Here is a 22795-nt window from a genome sequence, read left to right on the forward strand (position 1 = left end):
TACTCTTTTCCAAATGCATAATAAAAACTTTGTTTTCTTTTCCGCTAACCAAACAGACTCCGTGAAAATTTTAATTTCTTGAGAAAATTTGGTGAACTTAAGTTACATGCTATTCAAATCATAAATGGTAATTTTATATAATTTTTTTGCAAATTTTTCATTTTTCATTTTTCATTTGTCACTTCACTCTTACTTTACTTTCACTTTTACTTTCTTTTACTTTCACCTTCATTTTCATTTTCACCCTAAATTTTTTTTTCCAAAAAAACACAAATTTAAATTTTTTTTTTTTTTTTTAAAGTTTTATGAATTTACTGTACAATATTATTCTTTCTTTTATAATAAGTTTCAATCTTTCTTGCTATTCAAAATAATAATAAATTTTCATAAATTTTGTTGTAAAATTTTCATGCTAATGAATTTACTGTACAATATTATTTTTCTTTCACTTTCACTTTCACTTTCATTTCACTGTCTTTCGTCTAACCAAACAGAACTTATAGACTACTTCAACATAATAGACAGAAACCAGACGGAGTACAAACCAAAAGAGACAGAAAACAGCATGTTGACGTGGCAATAAACTAGTGGTGAATGAAGACCTCACAAGGATCGTAAAACCCCCGCGCCCCCTAGCTGATCTAAACCGTCCATAAAACTTGTTATCAACGGCTTCTAAACAATCTCGAAAGGTCACACACCACCAAAATTCAAAAATCCCCAAATTTCGAATCTCCCGCGCTTCCATTTCGCAACTCACCTCCTTATAAATTATCCATCAGAATCATCACCTCAATCGCCATCGACACTACTTTCCCTCTAAAATACACACGCTTTCTCTCTCTACACTCTAAGCTTCACATCAATGGCTCGTACCAAGCAGACAGCTCGCAAGTCCACCGGAGGCAAGGCTCCGAGGAAGCAACTCGCCACCAAGGCCGCCAGGAAGTCAGCTCCGGCCACCGGCGGAGTGAAGAAGCCCCACCGCTTCCGCCCTGGGACAGTGGCTCTCCGTGAGATCCGCAAGTACCAGAAGAGCACGGAGCTTCTGATCCGAAAGCTTCCGTTTCAGAGGCTGGTGCGTGAGATCGCACAGGACTTCAAGACCGATCTGAGGTTCCAGAGCAGCGCCGTCGCGGCCCTCCAGGAGGCGGCGGAGGCGTACCTGGTTGGTCTCTTTGAGGACACCAACCTCTGCGCAATTCATGCCAAGAGAGTCACCATCATGCCTAAGGATATTCAGTTGGCGCGAAGGATTCGTGGCGAGAGAGCTTAAACGAATCTCTCTGTTTATGGTTTTCTGCTTCTGTTCTCTCTACGCTCTGTTTGTTTTAGGGTTCTTAGGTACTTATGTTAGGGTTTGATTGTAGTGATGTAAATGCATGGTGGTTTGAGGTTAAGATTTGGTTAAATGTTGAATTTTGATTTTGAAATTATGAATGCTTCAAACCTTATTAAATGAAAATGCTAAATTTTCTTTTTTCTAATTTATCTACATTTTCAATTTGTTGAACTTTGGATTCCAATTCTGAATCTGTTATGTGTATTTGTGTATATATATTTAGTTCATGATTTATAACATATTCACCTGTAAATTGTCCATATATATAATCTCTACAGTATAGTCTAAGTGGCTTTTAGTCCTTATATTTAATCTATCTACCATATGCACTTTCTTGAAGAAGGAGATTTGGTGATTTGAAATTTGCAAGTCATTTGCGTTTTTAAATTAAAAAAAAAGTTATTATGAATTTAAAATTATTGAGTTGAGATGAATTCTCTAAATGCACGAAATCAGTAGAGGACCAAAGTGGTCCGTGTTTTTTAACACAACAAAAGTGACGTGTTGGGAAAATGGTAGCTTGTGTAACTCGGGTTGTAGAATATAAAAGCGTGACGTTTTGGCAAAGTATTTTCCTTGCGATGCCTAGCGTGATTCGTTTTCTAACTCTTAGAAGCACAAAATAATTGCAAAAAATTAGGCAATTTAACGAGTAAAAAAAAAAAAGGCAATTAATCCAATTGAAAAAGGATGATTTGTAGCATTTTTTATAAAAATGAGGAAGGAATAGAACAAAGTAGTGAGTAGGAATTATCAATTTTTTCTAAATATTTTTTACTTTTTGAAAGATGTTTCATATTACTCTATATTCATAAAGTAAAGACTAATGTTACCTTGAACACATGCTTCTCAAGCCACTCGATTGGCTAGGGCATCCATCCCGAAGGGTGTCCTAAAGCTCCTTTACCGAATTGTAATATTTCCAAAGATTTTGGTCTAAGTAGGCACTCACGGGAGTCCAAATCCTCACAAAAGGGGTGGGAGGGAGTCGGCTGAACATCTCAGCTATTGACGGGAATTTCACCCGCATTCGATCCCCAATTCTTTTCCGAATGTTGATTTTTTAACAGTTGTCAAGACAGACTATACTTAAGTCATCAAGGGTGAAGATGTATTGTATTAAATCCTCATTACTTTTGTGAACTCACAATAAATGAACATATCCTCTTTAATTATAAAATTAAAAAGTCAAACAATAATACTAATAATTAAAGATATATTCAATCATATCTGATTTACTAATTAAAGAAAATATATCCATTTATTATTGGTATATAATCTTGGGAAAAGATCTAAGTATTGTCATGTCAAGAATTATGTCTTTTTGCTCTGAAAATGTTACAAACTTATTAGAGAAACATATTTGTGTAAAAGATGATTGTTTGGGGATTCTAATAGAAAAAAAAAAAAAATTTGAAGATAATCATACTTACCTCCATGTAGATTGCCTAAATAATACCTGCATAGACATATTTTTTCTGTGATTTCAAATATAACATAGTCCTATACTATTTGGTTGATTTTGATCTGAAGTAGTTATATTCGTTGCACTTTTGTTATTTTATGTAAAATATTTAATTCTTTATTGACAATTTTTTTTGTAAAGCTTTCTAAGAGCATGCTTGAGTTTAATGTAAATATTATAAAAAAAAAAAAAAAAATCAACGTTATATTTAAAACTGAAATATATTTATATTATTTCGACAATTTTATCAAAATGTAATCATCTCAAATTTTTACACGTTATGTGATTTTAGATTACAAAAATCAATTATTATTATTTTTTAAACTTCTTATCACTAAATTAAATTATCATCTTTGATTGCCTAAAATAAAATGACTTTCTCCATTAAAATTAGAAAAGGAATCATTATATATAAATGGTGTTAATAACTCATATTTATTATTTAATGGAATCAAAGTCTCATAATTTTAAATAAATAAAATTGACCAAATTGCTGATGTGGACATGGAAAAGCAGTGTTTGACCTCACTGAGCTACCACTTTTAGACACATAGGTGCCAACTTTTGTGCATTTAGTAATACTTTTATTTTTGTGTATCAGGTATCACTATTTGTGTACAGAGGTACCACGTTTTATGCATGCAAATACCAATTTTTATCATTATATATCACTTTTTGTATTGCACAAAAGAGTGGTACATGATACAAAAAGAAGTGATACCCATATAAATAAAAGTGGTAACTCAACGAGTCATGGTAAACAATATTTTTCTATGTCTCCATTTTTTTTAAAACTATTAAACTGACTCCATTAAATATTAAATATGAATCATTAGCACTTATACGTAATAATCCTTAAAAATAATCGGTCAAACACGTATACCTTCTTTCCGTGTGTGAGTGACACTCTCGAAATCCAATCAACATCGTCATGCTAACATGCGCCGGCGATCCACCACATGAAATATTCTCCCGCCATCATCAACAAGCATTAAAACGTACAAAATTGCTATCCACCTTTTGCCACTTTTCATTTTCTCTCTCTAGAAACCCCACGAACTCGCTAATGGAGCTCCCGGTGGTAGATCTCGCTCAATATCTGGAGATCTCAGCTCAATTTAGCGGCGATGTGCCGAATTTGGATCCAGAGCTGAAAAGACTGTGCTGTGAGGTGAGTCGAACCCTAAGAGAAACCGGAGTTCTGGTGGTGAAGGATCCGAGATGTTCCGCACAAGACAACGATCGATTCATCGATATGATGGAAAACTACTTCGAAAGACCGGATCAGTTCAAGCGCCTCCAAGAGCGTCCTCACCTACATTACCAGGTCTCATCATTTACCACACACACACACACACACACACACAGATATATATTTGTATGTATATACATATTTCAATATATATTTTATATATGTATATGTTGTTTTTGTTTTGGGAGCAAGAAATTCTCTTTAATTTGGCTAATGGATTGCCATTAATTTAATAAGTGAATTTTAGTGGCTTTCGCAGTATCGCTTTCCTGCATTTTGTTTGCATCGAGACCGAACGTTAAAATGAAAATTGGAAATGATAGAGATTTTGAATTCTTTAATTATTGGAAGATTTAATTGAATTATTGTTCCTGCGAACATGGTTACATCTTGTGTTAATCTTCATTTTTTCGATTTTTAATTTCTACAGCTTGGATTCCTTTTAAAATCTTGATTGAAATTATTGTTGAATTTTTTAATTGCTATAGTAATAACTGATTGATGCTGGAAAAGTACTTGAATAGAATTTTTAATTGATTGAAAATAAATGGAAGAACTGAATTAGATAACAAAAACCACATACCTAAATTCTCCATTACTAATTCTCTTGGACCTCTTTGTCGCTGATTGGTATACTGCTTAGGCACTTCACACTCTTTTATTATGTTTGATAGAAGAAAGGCCCTGTGGAAACCGAAACCAACAAAAACCAACCTACAGAAAAACATTGTAGAGCAAGAGAGAGTCTAAAGCAATCCACTTCTCAAAGAGAGGTCAGGGGTTCGAGTCTTAGGAGACGTGTGTGTGAGTACCAACTAGGAAAAAAAAAAAAAAAAAAGCAATCCACTTCCCTTGTAGTGAATACAACTCATTTGATTGATTAGAACCATTAGATTGGCACATTTCTTATAAAAGTTGAGTATGGGACCAGTCTTCAGAGCCTTCCATTGATCAACTCAACTACATCTGCACAAGCTCATGCTTTTCCTTTTATGTAAAACAAGGTCTTCAATTGCATTTTGGAGCTTCAATTATATTATAAACATCACTTTTTTCTTTCAATTTGCATTCAAACTAGATGAAAAGTAAAATCTAGCGAAACATAAGGAAATGGGGATACTGGAGAGAATGAATAATACAGCAGGGATACTCTGTGTTGTCCTTTGGTTTATATTCCTAGATGGTCTAAGTTTGCATTCCTTAATGGAGGAGGGGTTATTCTAAAAGTTCTTCTGTAAATGAAATGACAGGTTGGGGTAACACCTGAAGGAGTTGAGGTCCCTCGTAGTTTGGTTGATGAGGAAATGCAAGAGAAGTTAAGAGCAATGCCTAAAGAGGTTCAACCATCCACTCCTGTCGGACCAGATCCAAAGTGGCGGTACATGTGGAGAGTTGGCCCTAGGCCATCAAACACCCGCTTTAAGGTTTCATTTCTTTCTCTTCTTTTTGAGTAGTACGACGATTTGGTCACTATCAAAGCATCCTTCTCGGCTTCTCGTGCAGGAACTAAATTCTGAGCTTGTAGTACCCGAAGGATTTCCTGAATGGCAAGAAACTATGAACTCATGGGGTTATAAAATGATATCTGCAATAGAGGTAAAGCATTAGTGTGGTCAGACATTTATCTTCTTCATTTTTTTTTTTGTAAATATACATCTAATAAAAGTAAGTGTTTTTCACCTCTTCTGAAAGATCAGGTATTCATATTACTTTTCTTCTCAGGTTGTTGCAGAAATGGCAGCAATTGGGTTTGGCTTGCCAAAGGATGCATTCACTTCTCTTATGAAGCAGGTGCTCACTATTTCTTGTCTCATCACTTTATCTTCTGTTTTTGACTCCAAGTCATTTCTTATGGTGCAACTCTGAAATCAGAAGCAATGAAGACAGATAAATATATGATGATTGTGAGTGGCATAAAAAGAATGCATTCAAGGTTTTAGTAATGCGAATTGCAAATGTAAATTTGTTCATTTTTCATCTATGTTCCATCCTTCCGTGCATGGAAACTTACATCTTATTATTCATTGTGGGATGTGTGGAACGAAGTTCCTGTTGGTAATCTAGCAGTATGGCACTGTAGTTCCACTAGTTTTTTATTTAATCACCCTTAAGGATATCTTATACTTTTTAACTTCATCCACTATTTAAGAAGTGCCTTCTCTCTTCAACCCCAGGGACCACATTTGCTTGCTCCAACAGGTAGTGACCTTCGACGTTATGGCCAGGAGGGCACTGTGTTTGCAGGATATCACTATGATCTTAACTTCCTAACAATTCATGGCAGAAGTAGATTCCCTGGTCTAAACATTTGGCTAAGAAATGGGCAAAAGGTTGAAGTGAAGGTTCCTATGGGATGTCTGCTCATTCAAACAGGAAAACAGGTATGGTTGTATGAGCACTTTAACCACTGGTGCCAATTTTCTTTATAATTTGAACTATTTAACTAAAGTGGTGATTCCTGTCAGAAACTGACTTGAAAAGTATGTAAGAAATGGTTATCGAAATCACACTTTGACCACTGGTGACAATTTTTCTTAATAATTTGAACTAGTTAACTAACTTTGGTGGTGGTTCCTGTCAGAAACTGACTTGAAAAGTATGTGAGAAATGGTTATCGAAATCACTCAAGTTATAAGCAATGTGCATGTCGCTATTCCAATTTAGAAATGATAGCGTATATTGGGAGTTTCCCAATCAGGCTATTATTTCAGTCACTAAATGATAGAATAATGGGTTTCGTGATTCCAACCGTCACAAAGATCAGATGAATTTAATTTTTGACATCTTATCAGTCTGTGTAATCTCTATATGATGTGTGAGTTATTTAATTATTCAAGTTCTCATATAGGCTATGTTACATGGACTCTTCAAAAGTAGTGAAGTACCCGTGTCAAATACATATTACTCGGACATGGGTATGGGATATATGCCCGACACTTTTGGTTGGACTTGTACTTAGAAAACATATCTAATCATTCAATTATATTATACTATTACTTCAAAATGAGATAAAAGCCTATATCGAACACTATATTAGATAAAAACATTAGTTTACTCTAAAAAATTAAATCAAATAATTAAATAAAATGAATATTTAGCAGTGTCAGTGTGTCCTGTTTAGAGATTTGACACGTCCGATGCATGGATAAATACCCGTACCCACGTAGCCGAGTTCATCTAACATAGCATATGGGGGTTCTTTAGCTTTCATAGATAATATATATATATATATATATTACAAATCTTTATCTTTCATACATAATTATCCTCATTGTTGATGTCATAGTGAGACACCTAAAATTAAAAATTGGTCAGCAGAAATTAAATAAACAATAGATGTCAACTTAATGTCTTCGTGGTATATTTTGGTGTCTGGACTTCTACAATTTTCTTCCTACTTCCCCACAAATGATGTTACATGGACTTCTAATCTGGTGAAATATTAATGTTGGACAAACATTACATGGGTAGGAGGATAGAGATATGTGTTTGATATGTCTGGATGGACATTTACTTAGCAAACATATCTTATCATTTAAATTGTGCACAAAATTATCTTATTATGTTCCTTATGTTACATAATTGATTTGAAATTACTGAAGTGTCTTCGCTGAACATTGTTACATAAGTACACCATTTTATGCTATCAATAAATAAAAATTATTATAAATTTGAATATTTAGCCATGGTTTTTCCTCCTGGTGAATAATATTCAGCCATCTTCTCATGTTGTTGGGTTTGAGTATTTGACAAGCCTGACACAGACACTCACCCAACAATGGTTCCAAGTTCATGATACATAACCCCAAAGTCTAGTTTCATCACTAAGTGGCTTGGTTTTGTTGCTAATGTTTACTGTTTCCCAGAGCTTATATTGGCTTGACTGTGATGTATGCATTTTGAATAATTATACATTTCACGTAGCATGAGAAGATGAGAATATATGTGTTTGATATGTCTGGATGGACATTTACTTAGCAAACATATCTTATCATTTAAATTGTGCACAAAATTATCTTATTATGTTCCTTATGTTACATAATTGATTTGAAATTACTGAAGTGTCTTCGCTGAACATTGTTACATAAGTACACCATTTTATGCTATCAATAAATAAAAATTATTATAAATTTGAATATTTAGCCATGGTTTTTCCTCCTGGTGAATAATATTCAGCCATCTTCTCATGTTGTTGGGTTTGAGTATGGACTTCTACAATTTTCTTCCTACTTCCCCACAAATGATGTTACATGGACTTCTAATCTGGTGAAATATTAATGTTGGACAAACATTACATGGGTAGGAGGATAGAGATATGTGTTTGATATGTCTGGATGGACATTTACTTAGCAAACATATCTTATCATTTAAATTGTGCACAAAATTATCTTATTATGTTCCTTATGTTACATAATTGATTTGAAATTCCTGAAGTGTCTTCGCTGAACATTGTTACATAAGTACACCATTTTATGCTATCAATAAATAAAAATTATTATAAATTTGAATATTTAGCCATGGTTTTTCCTCCTGGTGAATAATATTCAGCCATCTTCTCATGTTGTTGGGTTTGAGTATTTGACAAGCCTGACACAGACACTCACCCAACAATGGTTCCAAGTTCATGATACATAACCCCAAAGTCTAGTTTCATCACTAAGTGGCTTGGTTTTGTTGCTAATGTTTACTGTTTCCCAGAGCTTATATTGGCTTGACTGTGATGTATGCATTTTGAATAATTATACATTTCACAATTCTTCTATGAGCAGATTGAATGGTTGACAGCAGGAGACTGCATAGCAGGAATGCATGAAGTTATTGTGACTAGTAGGACAATCGATGCAGTTAAACTTGCATCGCAACAAAATCGCAGCCTCTGGAGAGTATCCTCAACAGTGAGTGAAGCCAAACATATAATCATCACTAACTCCCACTGTTTAACATGGTTTTAAAAGAGTTTATGCTTATTTGTGACTGTCTTTCTTCTGTTTTACGTAGTTGTTTTCACACATAGCATCTGATGCTGTGTTGAAGCCTTTAGGCCACTTTGCAGAGTCTCCACTAGCGAACAAGTATCCACCTATTTGTGCCGGAGAATATGTAGAACAAGAGCTTGCTGTGATTAATCTTAAAGGAAACAAAGGGGAGCCTTGATAACACATAAAACTGAGAAAGCATGTATTGCCCTCCTAATATTGCAAACTGCATTTCAAGATTGCTGCAATGAAATAATTCTAAAACAGGTCAGGATGATTGTTGTGCCATTGTTCATCCCACTGGTCATGAGGGATTGTGGAACTTCTAATTGACAGTTGTGTTTCTTATTCTTGATTATGATATTTAGTGGTTGTTCTATATCTAAATTTGTGGAGTTTATGACACCTTGCAACCTCTGTTATGCTATAAATGACATTGGTCGATAACTTGTTTTTGTTTCTAGTATGTGGCAGACACATTTACAGATCTGGTGCTCAACTTACATATGTTTTTAATGAAATTTTACATGGTTAAAGTAGAACCTGGTTGAAGCAGGGAGGTTTTTATTTTTATGTTTCTTTTGTGAGCTCATCCAATCTTCCATTTTGTTACTACACTTCACTGCATATTTGAAATGATAAATGAATGGTCATGACATTTGAGTTTATAAACTGCTCTGGCATCATGTGTATCGTGTTGTTTGCATCTATTCCCCGAGGCATATCAGCTCAACAGCAGAGTTGGCATGAAAACCACATGAAGAAGCATGATATAGGGTTAGTTCAGAAGCACACAACGGCATGAGCTTCATCTCATGTATATGTAAAACAGTACGAGACTGGTTCCTTGTAGCTAGAAGCAATCTGCAGCAGGACAGAGAGAATTGTAGTTCAAACATGAAGGTCTCTGGTGCCAAGGCATTGCCAATGTTGCTACTTATGGTGGTCATGGCAGGTCTGGTAGAGCAAGGCGAGGGCTCTACTTGTAGTAGCACTTTCTTCTCTGCACTTGTTCAGCTAATACCTTGTAGGCCAGCAATTGCTCCGTTTAGCCCCATCCCACCGAGTGAGGCTTGCTGCAATGCCGTTGTGATTCTGGGACAGCCTTGTCTGTGTGTCCTTGTCAATGGCCCTCCGATCACTGGCGTTGATCGGAACATGTTCATGCAGCTTCCTGAGAAGTGCGTTGCTAACTTCGAACCATGTAAATATCTCTTTCTATTTTGCACAGTTTCTGTTTTTCTGTACATTAGCGGATGTTCAATCTTTTCTCTGGTGCAGGTGGTATGAGAAAGCAACACATCGAGCCGAGGATATAACAAATTATGAAGAAATCTGTGCGTAGAGCAATGCGTCCTTTGATGCTGCTATTTACAAGTAGGAAAAGTTTGGAATATCTGTCATTCTGGTTGTTCGGGCTTTAGATCTTCTTCTTCCACTTTCTTTTTTCCTCTCTTTTTATGTAATCTCTTCAATCTCTGGTGCTAATATAGAGATTACCCAGTTTATAAACTAATATAGATTACCCAGTTTATAAACTTATATTGTATGTTGCGTAATGACACTCATCATGTTATGTCACCAAATAAAGGGCCTGAGTGTTCGAGTTTTCATAGGAGCAAGTGAGTTTGTAAATCTCTTGCCAAGAAAAAAAAAAAAAAAAAAAAATTTGACCCAAAAATGTTATAAAAGTTTGACAACTTGAAAGAGACACTTCTCAAGTTGAATTGACGACCAATTTATTTTATTTCTCAGACTGAAGGTACAAGACTACAAGATGATTCGCCCTTGAATTAAAATTTGATGAACGCACAATTTAAAAAGTGCATATAAAAAAAATATGAGAGATTTTAACCAGTTGTTCATCTCAAATGTTTAGGGCCATATTTCCGTAAAAACAAAGGTTAAAAATTTATAGAAACCAACGACGTGCTAAATAGCTAATATAGAAAAATATGAAGACAGGTTACCGTTATCGCATCCTAACCCTATAATGTCAAAACCCAGTGACATACATGCAACCTTATTTTGTTTACTGACCTCCATTTTTACACAGATACACTCAGTCGGGGAGCTAATCGCCCTACCAACTAGGCCACTGGGTCATTTTCATTGTTATGATTAATCTGCCTGTTGTGACACTGTATATAATTTGAGCTTCCAAGACCTGCTTTCAGTACAATTTGTAAAATAATTGTTTACATAGCCGCTGTTGTAAAAACATGTCTTAAAATGAAGCCAAATGGAAGAAACAGTAATCATCTAAAATACGACGTTTGAAATCATGAATTTGGTAACTTCAGCGAAACGTAAATGCAGTGGAACATAAAAGTGAAGTCTCCAATTCAGAAACATGCAGTGAAGGCTCCAACTATTTAAAATGAATCCCGCATGGAAAGGAGCCCGGATCCCCACAGCACCACACGTGTGCGCGCTGTGAGCCGTCCAAAGCAATACATCACAGGATCCCAACACCATGGGAAAACGTCGTTAATACACACCGGTCACACCAATGACGGGAAATATATGGTAGTCAAATAAAGAAAGTTCAACAAACACATCACCAGAGAGTACTGGTTTCTGACATGGTCTCTTCCTTTCATATGGAAATCCTGCCAAATCAATCACCAATAATAGGACCTAGCTAAGCAAGATCAACCTGGGAAATGCATTTCATACAACACAGTTCTCCAACACCAGTCTTCACTAAACTTCTGCTTGTGCATGTTTATAACATTCCCAGTCGAGCAACATTAAAAAAGTTTGCAGTTTGACATTGTTTTTATGGTGTAATCGAAAAGTGAAGTATCAGCAAGGGAATGTGGCTATGCTGGTCATCGCAAACGAAAAGTTGGAAAAGCAACTGATTTCATGTGAGATTTATGACCACGTCTTTGTAAGTTTGAACTAACAGAGTTTACACAGCCGATCAACAACAACCTCTTACAAAACGAGATGAAAGGTTGGTTACCTGATATAACAAAAGGCGTCACACAATTACCTCCCGAAAGAAACAATATATAATGTCAAGCATCCAGCGAAAAGAAAGATAACCAAAATAAATAAATAAATAAAGAAGCATTACCTCGGATTGCAAACAGAAATACTCCATTGGTCAAAGAACAGCCCTATGAAGACATGCAACAGCTGAACTTGCTCGGTGCTGAAACTGGTTCCTGCCCGGGGACAACAATATTGGTTCCCTTGAGAAGTGAAGAATTCCCTCCTTCAGCTTCCTCATTGGCTATGAGGGCCTTCTTGCTGATGATTCGATAAATCTCTGTCAGGATGGTAAGGAAAGATGTTTCAACATTGGTAGCCTCAAGGGCTGATGTTTCCATAAAGAAAAGGTTCTCCCTCTGGGCAAATTCTTTGGCATCTTCGGTGGGTACAGCACGAAGGGACCCTAGGTCAGACTTGTTCCCTACAAGCATGATAACAATATTCTTATCTGCGTGGCCCCGCAATTCCTCTAGCCACCTCGCTATATGATCGAAAGACTGGCGCTTGGTTATGTCATAAACCAGCATTGCCCCCACTGCCCCTCTGTAGTATGCACTTGTCACCGCTCGGTATCTGAGACAAAGTGTGCACAGAACAAATATCTCATAGCGGTCTTAGTGGCAGAAACAGCAAATAAGTATATAATCTTTATTCTCTCTCTATTTCACATTACATTTACTATATTTAAAAATCTAAAATTGATTTTATATTTTCTCTTGGTTTCTCTGATCATTGTTCTGATTTCAGAGTTTTAGAGCTTCACAAATCATAATAGAAAACTAATACGAGCTTTGGCCTTCTTTAATTTCTTTTTTCAAAATCAGAATGAATGACTGCAATTCTAGTAAGATCACCATGTGACTTGGCAAGTTAATCCAATGAAATTTTTATCAAAGTTTCGTACAATTTATCTAGTAAGATCGCCATACTGTTAAAGAAAAACTACAAAAAATATAGTGTTGAATAAATCAATTTAATTGCTTGATATGTTTAAAAAAAAAAACTAGAAGCAGCTTTAGACTTTTTTAAGTTCAAAACTCAGTTTAAATATCTAGATAGTAGGTCAAGGTATTAAAGTCACGCTACTTGTGAATTATTTTAATCTAAATGTTCATGCACACACATTAACTACTCCAGGGACATTAAGGTTGCACTCGGCTAAACTTAAAATGAAGTGATTTTGGATTCAAATTCATGAATGACTGCAAATCTAGTAAGACCACCATGTGACTTGGCAAGTTAATCCAATGAAATTTTTATCAAAGGTTCATACAATTTATCTAGTAAGATCACCATACTGTTAAACAAAAACTACAAAAACAATATATATATTGTTGAAATAAATCAATTTAATTGCTTGATATGTTAAAAAAGAAACTAGAAGCGGCTTTAGACTTTTTTAAGTTCAAAACTCAAAGTTTAAAAATCTAGATAGTAGGTCAAGGTATTAAACTGACACTACTTGTGAATCATTTTAATCTAAATGTTCATGCACACACATTAACTACTCCAGGGACATTAAGGTTGCACTTGGCTGGACTTAAAATGAAGGGATTTTGGATTTGAAGTCATGAATATATTGGAGGGTTTACTATTAGAGTTGGATTCAAATTGAAAATTTCTAGTTCATATGTTTTTGTTAAATAATAGTCCAACGTGTCTTTCTAGTCTACACCAAGGTTCTCAATCCACATCCTTGGACATTTACTTTGCAAAAGAGTTCCACTTTTGTCTTATTATTCACATATTTATGCAGCAATATTTATATCTGTACATGGCTACTGTCGTGTACCAAATTCTTGCAACTTATAGCCTTCTCCAGAAAAATGACCTTACTTTAATACATAACATTCTAGAGATGTTTGTTCCATGTTGCTCTAATCCTATGTGCACATGGTTCAATATATCCCTTCAATGGATATGGATAACCAAACCCTGACAAAAAGAGAAAAATGGAACAATTGCCCTTATGCATCATTTTGTCATCAATCTTAACTAACACGATGGAGCAGAATAAACTGCAAATAGATTCTATTCAAGGTATTGGATTGCACAAATCTCTTCTCTATTCTAGTCAGCGTAAGTTGTAAGCATTTAAATTATTACTTTTGCAGATCAAGTCATCAAAGCCTTACCCACAAAATCAAGCTATATGGTGTGCTAAAACCACCTAAAATCTATACAAAGATATGATAAGGAAAGCAACACCTCAATCGACTACTTACAGAGAGCATCAATCCAGGAAGACGAGAATAGAAGAGTCAGACAGGGCACACTTTCTAGGTGTTGAGCACCAGGAAGACAAAACACAGTTCACCATCAATTCGGGTCAACGATGACAAGATATTTAACGGAACTTCAAAATTATATTTTATAAGTGTTTCGACAACAATTTATGCCTACTAAAATTTTCATCAAATAACAAGCTCCAAGTAAAAAAAAAATGCACAATGTATATCGCATGATAGTCAGATTATAGCAAAGATTGAATTCATGAGCTTTAAACATGTGATGTAAATATGTACCAGAAACACAGGACTGAAGTTTTTAATGCAACCTTCTTCTTTTTCTTTTTTCTTTTTTCCTTCTTTTTTAAAAAATCCTATTTGAAACTCATATACCTACTTTGACCCTACAGAGACTTAACTCTCGACCATCTACTTTGGAAGATGAGAAAGTACGGTCAAGTACCACTAGACTACAGCCCTTGGTTGGTTACGCAATCTTTTTGATAAATATAATGTAACAATATGTCAAACAAAATCTAATGTAAGGCCCCTGCTCCTCCACCCATTACCCAAGAAAGGTTATATCTATGGTACACAAGCTCCCGCCAGAGATGAAGGGTTCAGATATAACCATGTGGCTGTATCTAACACTGCCATGTGGATTGGTGGGCTTAAATCAAGACCCAAGTTGTTGAATCGTGGCCAAACAGAATGGACAAATGGAGAATAACAAATGCAACAAGGACGGAGAGGGGATAATCAGCCACAGAAAGATGGTGCCTTTAGTCCAGCAGTTCGGGTTCATTCATGATCAGAAACAGTTGAATAGGATTCCATCTGGACAGCATGTAGCTTTAGAGAAAACTCAGAAAACCAATGTGGGTAATATGGCAAGCAGGGAGAAAAGGTTGTACGGGAGGGAACCTGGTTAAGCAGACGAAACCACAATGAAGTGGATAGTTATCAACCAAGTTAACTGAACAAGTAGGCATTGCCTACTTCTCTGCCACATATAATGCCTGCAGTTACCAAGTGCAGCATGTACAGAAAGCACTCAGGAAATCATTTGTCCGGTTGCTCCAGTTACATCCACGTTTTCTTCTTGCAGTTGTAAGCTAGCTCACCAGTGTGGTTTGCATGCTGTTTACCATTCAGTAACCTAATATGAGAGATTCTCGACAGGACTAACTCCAGCCAAATTCATCCTGACTTTGTGGCGTAGCAGTGAAAAAGAGGATTAGAAACCTATCAGTTGTTTTAGAACCGTAAAAGCTTTGCCTTTACAGCCTCCTGCCAGAGCTAATATATGGAATTGGTTGATGTGATGGGGGGCGTATGTTAAGGGGATTCTCTTAACATCATCAGACCCATTTTTTTGGCATGCTATGCTTAGACACAGATTGAATAATTAGCCGGTTTAAACCTTTGAGGTTCCGGTATACACATGCATTAGCCAAACAGGAAGGGCCTAATTTGGTATTTCTTCATTCTGACCATAGTAGAACTTTCAATTTCACAAGACACCTACCTTAATGAAGCTCAAAAAACTCCCAACCAGAAATCATACCATCCATTTTAACAACTAATAGGTCCTACCAATCTACATAACAACCATATTCCATTTGTTAACAGATCATCCTAGTGGAAGAAAAAAATAGTAATAGCAATAATAATAAAATAAAATATATTAAAAGTTCGAAGTGATGGAGAAGTATTCCATTTCCTGGATTATAAAATAGATTGCTTTTCCAGGATTTCACTGATCAATTAAACACACAAGTCAATCGCATAGTTCAATTTCACTTTTTAACTCAAAGCCACGATCATCCTTAGAACACAGGTCTCCAACAATATGTATATGCATATTTTAATCAAATTGAACTAAATTTTCGTTCATCACACAATCAAACACTAAAATAATCGCAAATCAAACTATTTAATTTCATAATCATAAAAAACAAATATATATAAAGAAGAAATAAAGCTCACCTTTCTTGTCCAGCAGTGTCCCAAATCTGAGCCTTTACAGTCTTGTGATCAATAACAAGAGTTTTCGTCTGAAACTCGACTCCGATTGTAGCCTTCGAATCCAAGCTGAACTCGTTCCTCGAGAAACGTGCCAAGAGTTGCGATTTCCCGACTGCAGAATCCCCGATCAATACGACCTTGAATACATAATCAATCTTCTGATTGAAGTCTCCATACAAATTCGACATTTCTCGCGGTTTTTCCAATCAAATCAGATCAAATCACACTTCTAAATCTCAAAATTCAAACAAAGAAATCCTCAAGCTAGAAGATCACGCCTCCAAATCTCAAAATTCAAACAAACAATTGGAGAGAAGGAAGTGAGAGGCGTGAAGATGTTCTATCAACTTCTACAGAGATGTATCTACATGTGCATGTATATCATATATATATATATATATATATATATATATATATATTTGTATTATATATATTATATGACGATGTGCATGAATATTTTGGTATAGTAGCTGTATGTATAGATCATATATGAAAATAATGTAGAAGAGAGAGAGAAGAAGAACCGCGTCAGAGAAATAACCAACGCGCCGTCAAGCGCATTTCTCAAATGTGAATTTTCTTCTATCTCTCAGCGTTTGGATACAGAGAAAATTGACTGGAAAGCAGCGTCAATACAGGTTTTGAATGCAATGTTGAATGTGTTTTGGGCTTTTTTATGAGGGCTGTTTGGCTATAAGATTTCAGATCAGTATGGTTTAACTTGCTTGTAAGTTTTAACCCAAACCCAATTCGGTTTTTGGACGGGTTTGAATACCAGTATTTTTTAGGTTTGGGTTGGACTTCAATTAAAAATTATTGATCGGATCACAATTTGATTTTTTTTTTTTTTTTTTTTAACCAAAGGGAACAGAAACTAACATAGAGCAGGAGAAATTACAATTTGAATTAAGCTTCGATAAAAAAGAGGAATAATTTGAGATTGAATTATATTATAGTTGTTATTATTCCTATTAAAGTTTTTTTTACTAACGATATTATGTTGATCATTGTTTTAATATTTAGGTTCGTTTGTTTGAATATAATTTTTTTTTTTTTTTTTTTTATATATATCTTGATTGTCAGTAAAATATTTATGAAGAAAATAAATATTAAAAATTAAAAAAAATAACCTACTCATCAATTTTTGACAAGTTATTTTACACGATCCCTCCGATAACCTCAACATCAAATTAGACCTGTGACAAATACAGAGAAAATAAAAATAAAAAATATATATTTTACCTAAAAAAAAATATTCGAAAAAAATATTTTATGTGGAAACTAACTAAGCCAGGCTTCAATTTGAATTAGGTAGAATATAGTCTCTTCTATTGTCCTACAATTTGACGTTGAAAATATTAGTGTCCCACTATCATTTGTAATGATTCGTCCAATTCGTATAAATATTGTTCGTTTTACATATTCTTTTTTCGGTACTCAAAATTTTGCTAAAAAGGTCTACACATATAAATAAAAGAACTTCTCTCTGAACTATGTAGGACATCTCAAACTCGGGTTACTAGTGAAGTACTAGATAATTAAAATGAAGATGGGTGTAATTTATTTATATTTTTCTTTTTCCACAAGCAAGGTCTATCATTATGAATCACCATATTCTCAAATGGTCAATAATGAATAAAGGAATGAATAAAGGAATGAAAACGAAGAAGGGTCTAGTACGATAAATTAATGGAATTTGGAATTTGGAACTTCAGGGAACATTTGGATTTGGATGGTTCTGTATTACGATTATCTCGCATGTTTCTTTGAATTGCCTGCTCTTATATATATATATATATATATATATATATATATAGTGGAATAATCAATGAATAAAAACTGCAGTTGTTGAGTTTCTGTTGTTTGTTTGATTGTGCCGCCAAAAGTGTCTGTTTTATTATTTTTTTTGAAGAGAATGCAATTGTTGCAGCCTTTATTTCATTGACAATTTTTTAAGGAAAGTGGATCCTCTAAGTTGATGGTTTACAGGGTCACGTCTCTCACTTCTTTTCATGTTTATATTGCCAAAAACCTACATACAGCATCATATATGTTTATATTGCTCTCTCAAGTCTCAACCATATTCACATCTTTTGCAGCATGAATTAATTGTGGCCTCTATAAACTTGCTAAATAATAGTAAGCAAGTTGAAGTGAGGCGTGCCATAATATACAAGCATTTTGGTACTGAGAAGTATTATTGACAAAATTAACAATAGACAAATATTGTTATTTGCAGACAATTACCGAGAGTGAGAAAGACATAACTTTGACTAAAATTACCAATGGACTATCGATACAAGGCTTGCAAGCAAACAAATTTAATTCACATTATCATAAATTCCAAGGTCAAGCCACCCCAGAAAAGATATTCAGTGCGTCTGGTATACCAAGCACCGGGCTAATCAGAGCCGTACATGATGTGCACAGGCCGGCATGTGTTGTGCATGTACGGTTCTTCTTAGCTCAGTGCACCAGGCGCACCGAATACCCTACTCGTCGGAATTCCCCCACCCTCACCTTCTATGAGCTGCACAACTATTACTGTATTACATGAAGAAAAAAAAATGCATGTTCCCTAATCGGGCGCACCGTCGAAATTCCCCTACTCTCACCTTCCCTTCTATGACCAGCACAACTATTACTGAATTACATGGAAAAAATGCATGTTGGCTAATTTATTATGATGAATAAATGCTCGTGTAGACGGTTGAAGAGACCAAAGTTGTTTTTAGTTTAAAAAGAAGTTTCAGCATTGATTCCAGGTTGAGAAAATGTGCTATACAATTGCTATAACTCAAGCTCCCGAAGTGTGCTATACAATTGTGATAACTCAAGCTCTCCGTAACGCCCAATGGGACCAAGATCCCAGTAGCGAGTTTCTAAACTCGGTCGTAGTCCCCTTCCACGGTTCAAATTTTCGAATAACCTTGTGGCTGTGATCAGCTCATGAGACATCTGACCTAGGTTCTATGGCACTCCAAGGGGAGGGGGGGATTCACATGAAGTTGGTTGGACCTCACAAGTCCCAACTAAACACAGCAAATTGCATACAACAAAACATAATTTGAGCACTTTTATAGAGTCAGAATTATCTGTTGAATAGTAACCTATTCCATCTAGTTCGTGATGTGAAAACAACAGCACCCTTCGGCTTCAGGCCCACGTACCGTTTTCTGGTGCATTGAAAAAGATGAGTTGGATTGCTTTCCTTTTCCTTCATATCATTGTGTGTACACGAGCAATTCAGGCAGTGGGATCTGATTTGTGTTTCTGTTTACTCGAACACGTGCACTTTGCCCTAGTATCCGCAAGTGTCTGTACCAAAAAGAGGAAATCCCATGAGGGAAGATAAAAGTAGGTTGGAATTTCATGTGAGTTTGATTTAAAGGCAAACTTTTTGGCATACCTTAACCTGTTTCTGAAGGTCTTTAATGTACTCAACTGCCAAATCTAACATATCTGCTGTATTTGTTTGCTGTCAATTGCAACAAAGAAAAACTTGAGTTCTAACTACTAACCACTTTTAGAAAAAGAAAAGGGGCAAAAAGCCCCGAGTTTGAAACTACCTTGTCCATGTTCGGAAAAAGATCCTGCAATTTCCTCATTCTTTCGCTAATTCGTGTTCTTCTCATCTAAAATTATAGACCCCAAAGGCGCATATCAGTATTATTGAGATCACATAAGAAACACCAAGAGCAATCAACTGCTTTGAATACAATAGCAAAACATTAAACACTTTACCCTCTCTGCAATGCTTCGTGGGTGTGTGGCGAAACCTCTTTTAGCTCGGATCTTACAAGGGACAGAATCTTGGTTAAATTGCAAAAATTTCTCTACCGCAGCCATCTCAGCAGAAGTTTTTGGCAAGCTCAAATGGTGAGTCAAACTAGGAGTGAAGTTTCTATGTTCACCATTCTGAAAACAAAATAAAATTAGCAATCGGAAAAAAGGATAAGCCAAATGAAGAAAAGTTACGAATGATCATAAAAAAAGCTACCTGAGTTTCCACAGAATTAAAACTAGAGAACATCTTCGCATTGCCATCTCGGCTTCTTTTTAGGCCAGAGAATGTAGAATCATTCCAAGAACTATTTGGAAAACCTGGGGCATAATGTCTATTGCTGTTGTCATTACCATTGCCCAAATGTCCGTTCTCAAAGCTACCTACCCCTGTGCATTCATTCCCATTTTCAGCAATCTGAGGCATGAACCTCAAGCAAGAAGACGGCCCCGATGAGAACTTCATGTGATCATTCAACCTGCTAGTTGATGGACTGACTTCGTTCTTTGTACCACTACCCACTCTGAAATTTCCATCTCTCATCACAGCAAATCCTAGGAATTATTAAACCGTTTTTTCAGTAATAAAATCTTTATTAAACACAATGATAATAATTCCCAAGAAATTGATACTATAATCGTTTTCAAATTAATCACCGGCTGGGAGCAGAATTGCTTGAAATATGTTGGGCATGCACAAAATCAAATCTCCTTTAATTCATTACTAAATAATGAGTTTCAGAACTGTTTAATGGTACAACTAGTACAATAATAAGTATGGTTTCTATGATCTTATAACTTCTCAGTCTTTCCATAATTAATTCCCTCCAAGAATTCCTTCTTCTTTTAGCTGATATATATATATATATATATATATATATATATATTCCCACTATGTTTTCCAATACATTTGTAATGATCAATTTCTTTTTCTTTGGCAATATGATCAAATTAAAGGAAAATAGACAGGAAAAAAAAAAAAAATTCTAAAAATGGGCTGCTTTTATTATGTATTTTCCTTTTCCTATTCCTAGACCATTTTTAGATCTAAACAAAGGCCAAACCTAAAAGTCAACTCTTTCTTCCTGAAAAAATGCAGCAAACAACCTTATATGGCTTTACCAATCTGTTTTGCTCTAAGAAACAAGTGTGTAAGAATATACAAATAAGAAAGCTAAATTCAAGTAAAAGCAAGAAATTTCCATACCATTTTCAATGCTCAGGTTGGAGAAAAGCCCGGCCGGAGAGCTGCTTTGTCTGATCAGATTCGAGCAATTTCCGCCACCAATCTTTGCTTCTGTAACATTATACGAGCTATCAACAGCAGTTTGAGTACTCAGTGAGCTATGATTTGCCAAATCCTGATCCAAAGGAGGTTGATAAATCATCTGCGAAGCACAAGTAGAGTATCCACTACTTTGTTGTTGTGGAACAGACTCCACCATTTCGTGCTTTATAGAATTGGGAAATTGCAAATCATGCGAATCAGAATCACCAGAACCAGTACCGGACATTAACCTCGCCAGCATCGTTTCGGATTCAGAACTCGAAGATTGAGGATTCAGAAATTCATCGCATCCGTCACCGCCGCCGCCTCCGCCGTCGACGAGGCTCGCAAAGAACGTGCTCGGAGCTGAACGGTACCGCATTAGGCCAGTGCTCTGATGTTGTTGTTGTTGTTGATGATGATAATACAGATCTGAATTCACAAACTCTCTGTTCTTCGAGAATTCCACATCTGAATTCTTTAAATTAGATGAAAACAATAGACTCACGTCTCCTGAAACCGCCTGTGAGCCGTTAACACCAAACATGCTCGAAACTCAACAATTCGCCTACTCTCTTCTGGTTTCTCACCTCTGAACAGATTAAATCAATTCTCTATAGCATATATACATATATATATACACACACAGAGAAAAGAACTCAAAATCTGCAGAAAGAGCTGAAAAAACCTAGATTTCAGAGACAACTACTCTTGCTTTGTGATTGAACTTGTTCAAGTGAATTGAACTAAACTCGAATCATCCTCGATTTTTGTTGCTCTACAAAAATCTCAGCCACAAAAGGACGACGAGCGAGTAATAATTGTATTATGACAAAAAAAAAAAAAAAAAAACAGATCTTTTGATCAACCACTGTAGCTCTCAGCTTCAGTGTCTGCGTCTAGATCAGTTTCTCTCTCTTCAAAAACCAGGCACCTGTTGTTACTGGTTAGAGAGAGAAAGCTTAGGGGGAGAGAAATTTTTTACTACTTCTGTCAATCCGAGAAATGGCATAAGCTAACGATCTGGTTGCTCTATCCGGTATATTTATGGACTTGGATTTTCGGAGTTACCCTCACTATTCACTGAATATTACAGAAATGCCAACATGACGTGAGCATGTATTCATCATGTCCGTGACAGCTAGTCTAAATCTAGTTGACGAAATTACCCCAAACTGAGAAGAAAATTACTGAGATTTGGTTAATTAATAATAATTTAATCACAAAGTTGATTTTTTTATTTGTTTTCATGAATTATTTAAAGCTTAGACGGATAGGAAGCTTTGCTTAGGAGTCAAATGGACTCTAATTAAACGCGGAGAGTTAGCGTAACGTGGCGAATGGGTTTACTTTGATTAGTATGATTAAGAAAAAATTATTAGTCTCGTCAAAATTCACTAATTAAAAAGTAAATAAACTCTAAAAGTTACTTTTTGACCTTTCAAAATAGA

The 22795-nt window shown here is 35.5% G+C and overlaps 5 protein-coding genes across 5 annotated transcripts; 3 read left to right on the forward strand and 2 right to left on the reverse strand.

The window, feature by feature from the left end:
- Positions 1 to 774: 774 nt before the first annotated feature.
- Positions 775 to 1487, forward strand: LOC132299308 (histone H3.2). The gene has a single exon (XM_059795836.1). It carries the CDS (start codon positions 866 to 868, stop codon positions 1274 to 1276), a length of 411 nt encoding a protein of 136 aa, XP_059651819.1. The 5' UTR covers positions 775 to 865; the 3' UTR covers positions 1277 to 1487.
- Positions 1488 to 3727: 2240 nt separating this feature from the next.
- On the forward strand, positions 3728 to 9422 carry LOC132299310 (uncharacterized). The gene is made up of 7 exons (XM_059795839.1): positions 3728 to 4134; positions 5310 to 5483; positions 5563 to 5655; positions 5782 to 5850; positions 6234 to 6440; positions 8829 to 8954; positions 9058 to 9422. Exons 1-7 carry the CDS (start codon positions 3739 to 3741, stop codon positions 9211 to 9213), a joined length of 1221 nt encoding a protein of 406 aa, XP_059651822.1. The 5' UTR covers positions 3728 to 3738; the 3' UTR covers positions 9214 to 9422.
- Positions 9423 to 9714: 292 nt separating this feature from the next.
- Positions 9715 to 10646, forward strand: LOC132299312 (putative lipid-transfer protein DIR1). The gene is made up of 2 exons (XM_059795841.1): positions 9715 to 10239; positions 10317 to 10646. The coding sequence occupies exons 1-2, from the start codon at positions 9837 to 9839 to the stop codon at positions 10352 to 10354; spliced, it is 441 nt and encodes a 146-aa protein (XP_059651824.1). The 5' UTR covers positions 9715 to 9836; the 3' UTR covers positions 10355 to 10646.
- A 687-nt stretch (positions 10647 to 11333) lies between these two features.
- Positions 11334 to 17237, reverse strand: LOC132299311 (ras-related protein RGP1). The gene is made up of 3 exons (XM_059795840.1): positions 16256 to 17237; positions 12121 to 12611; positions 11334 to 12006 (listed from the first exon to the last, which is right to left on the reverse strand). The coding sequence occupies exons 1-2, from the start codon at positions 16480 to 16482 to the stop codon at positions 12164 to 12166; spliced, it is 675 nt and encodes a 224-aa protein (XP_059651823.1). The 5' UTR covers positions 16483 to 17237; the 3' UTR covers positions 11334 to 12006; positions 12121 to 12163.
- A 1782-nt stretch (positions 17238 to 19019) lies between these two features.
- LOC132299309 (transcription factor bHLH130-like) lies at positions 19020 to 22348 on the reverse strand. The gene is made up of 6 exons (XM_059795837.1): positions 21285 to 22348; positions 20295 to 20632; positions 20039 to 20212; positions 19864 to 19929; positions 19704 to 19772; positions 19020 to 19612 (listed from the first exon to the last, which is right to left on the reverse strand). Exons 1-6 carry the CDS (start codon positions 21889 to 21891, stop codon positions 19541 to 19543), a joined length of 1326 nt encoding a protein of 441 aa, XP_059651820.1. The 5' UTR covers positions 21892 to 22348; the 3' UTR covers positions 19020 to 19540.
- Positions 22349 to 22795: the final 447 nt, after the last annotated feature.

This window comes from Cornus florida, unplaced genomic scaffold, assembly GCF_030987335.1.
Source record: "Cornus florida cultivar Cherokee Brave unplaced genomic scaffold, ASM3098733v1 CherokeeBrave_3.0.0_Hap2_Chr03, whole genome shotgun sequence".
NCBI lineage: Eukaryota > Viridiplantae > Streptophyta > Magnoliopsida > Cornales > Cornaceae > Cornus > Cornus florida.

Excerpts from the sequence above, each read along its gene's own strand:
- LOC132299308 (XM_059795836.1), top strand. The coding sequence starts at position 866 with ATGGCTCGTACCAAGCAGACAGCTCGCAAGTCCACCGGAGGCAAGGCT.
- LOC132299310 (XM_059795839.1), top strand. The coding sequence starts at position 3,739 with ATGCTAACATGCGCCGGCGATCCACCACATGAAATATTCTCCCGCCAT. Across the intron at positions 4,135-5,309 it reads GTCCTCACCTACATTACCAG|GTTGGGGTAACACCTGAAGG; the intron begins GTCTCATCATTT and ends ATGAAATGACAG. Across the intron at positions 8,955-9,057 it reads TCTGGAGAGTATCCTCAACA|TTGTTTTCACACATAGCATC; the intron begins GTGAGTGAAGCC and ends TGTTTTACGTAG.
- LOC132299312 (XM_059795841.1), top strand. The coding sequence starts at position 9,837 with ATGAGCTTCATCTCATGTATATGTAAAACAGTACGAGACTGGTTCCTT. Across the intron at positions 10,240-10,316 it reads CGTTGCTAACTTCGAACCAT|GTGGTATGAGAAAGCAACAC; the intron begins GTAAATATCTCT and ends TCTCTGGTGCAG.
- LOC132299311 (XM_059795840.1), bottom strand. The coding sequence starts at position 16,482 with ATGTCGAATTTGTATGGAGACTTCAATCAGAAGATTGATTATGTATTC. Across the intron at positions 12,612-16,255 it reads GACACTGCTGGACAAGAAAG|ATACCGAGCGGTGACAAGTG; the intron begins GTGAGCTTTATT and ends ACTTTGTCTCAG.
- LOC132299309 (XM_059795837.1), bottom strand. The coding sequence starts at position 21,891 with ATGTTTGGTGTTAACGGCTCACAGGCGGTTTCAGGAGACGTGAGTCTA. Across the intron at positions 19,930-20,038 it reads CACGAAGCATTGCAGAGAGG|ATGAGAAGAACACGAATTAG; the intron begins GTAAAGTGTTTA and ends CTATAATTTTAG. Across the intron at positions 19,773-19,863 it reads TTTTTCCGAACATGGACAAG|CAAACAAATACAGCAGATAT; the intron begins GTAGTTTCAAAC and ends TGCAATTGACAG.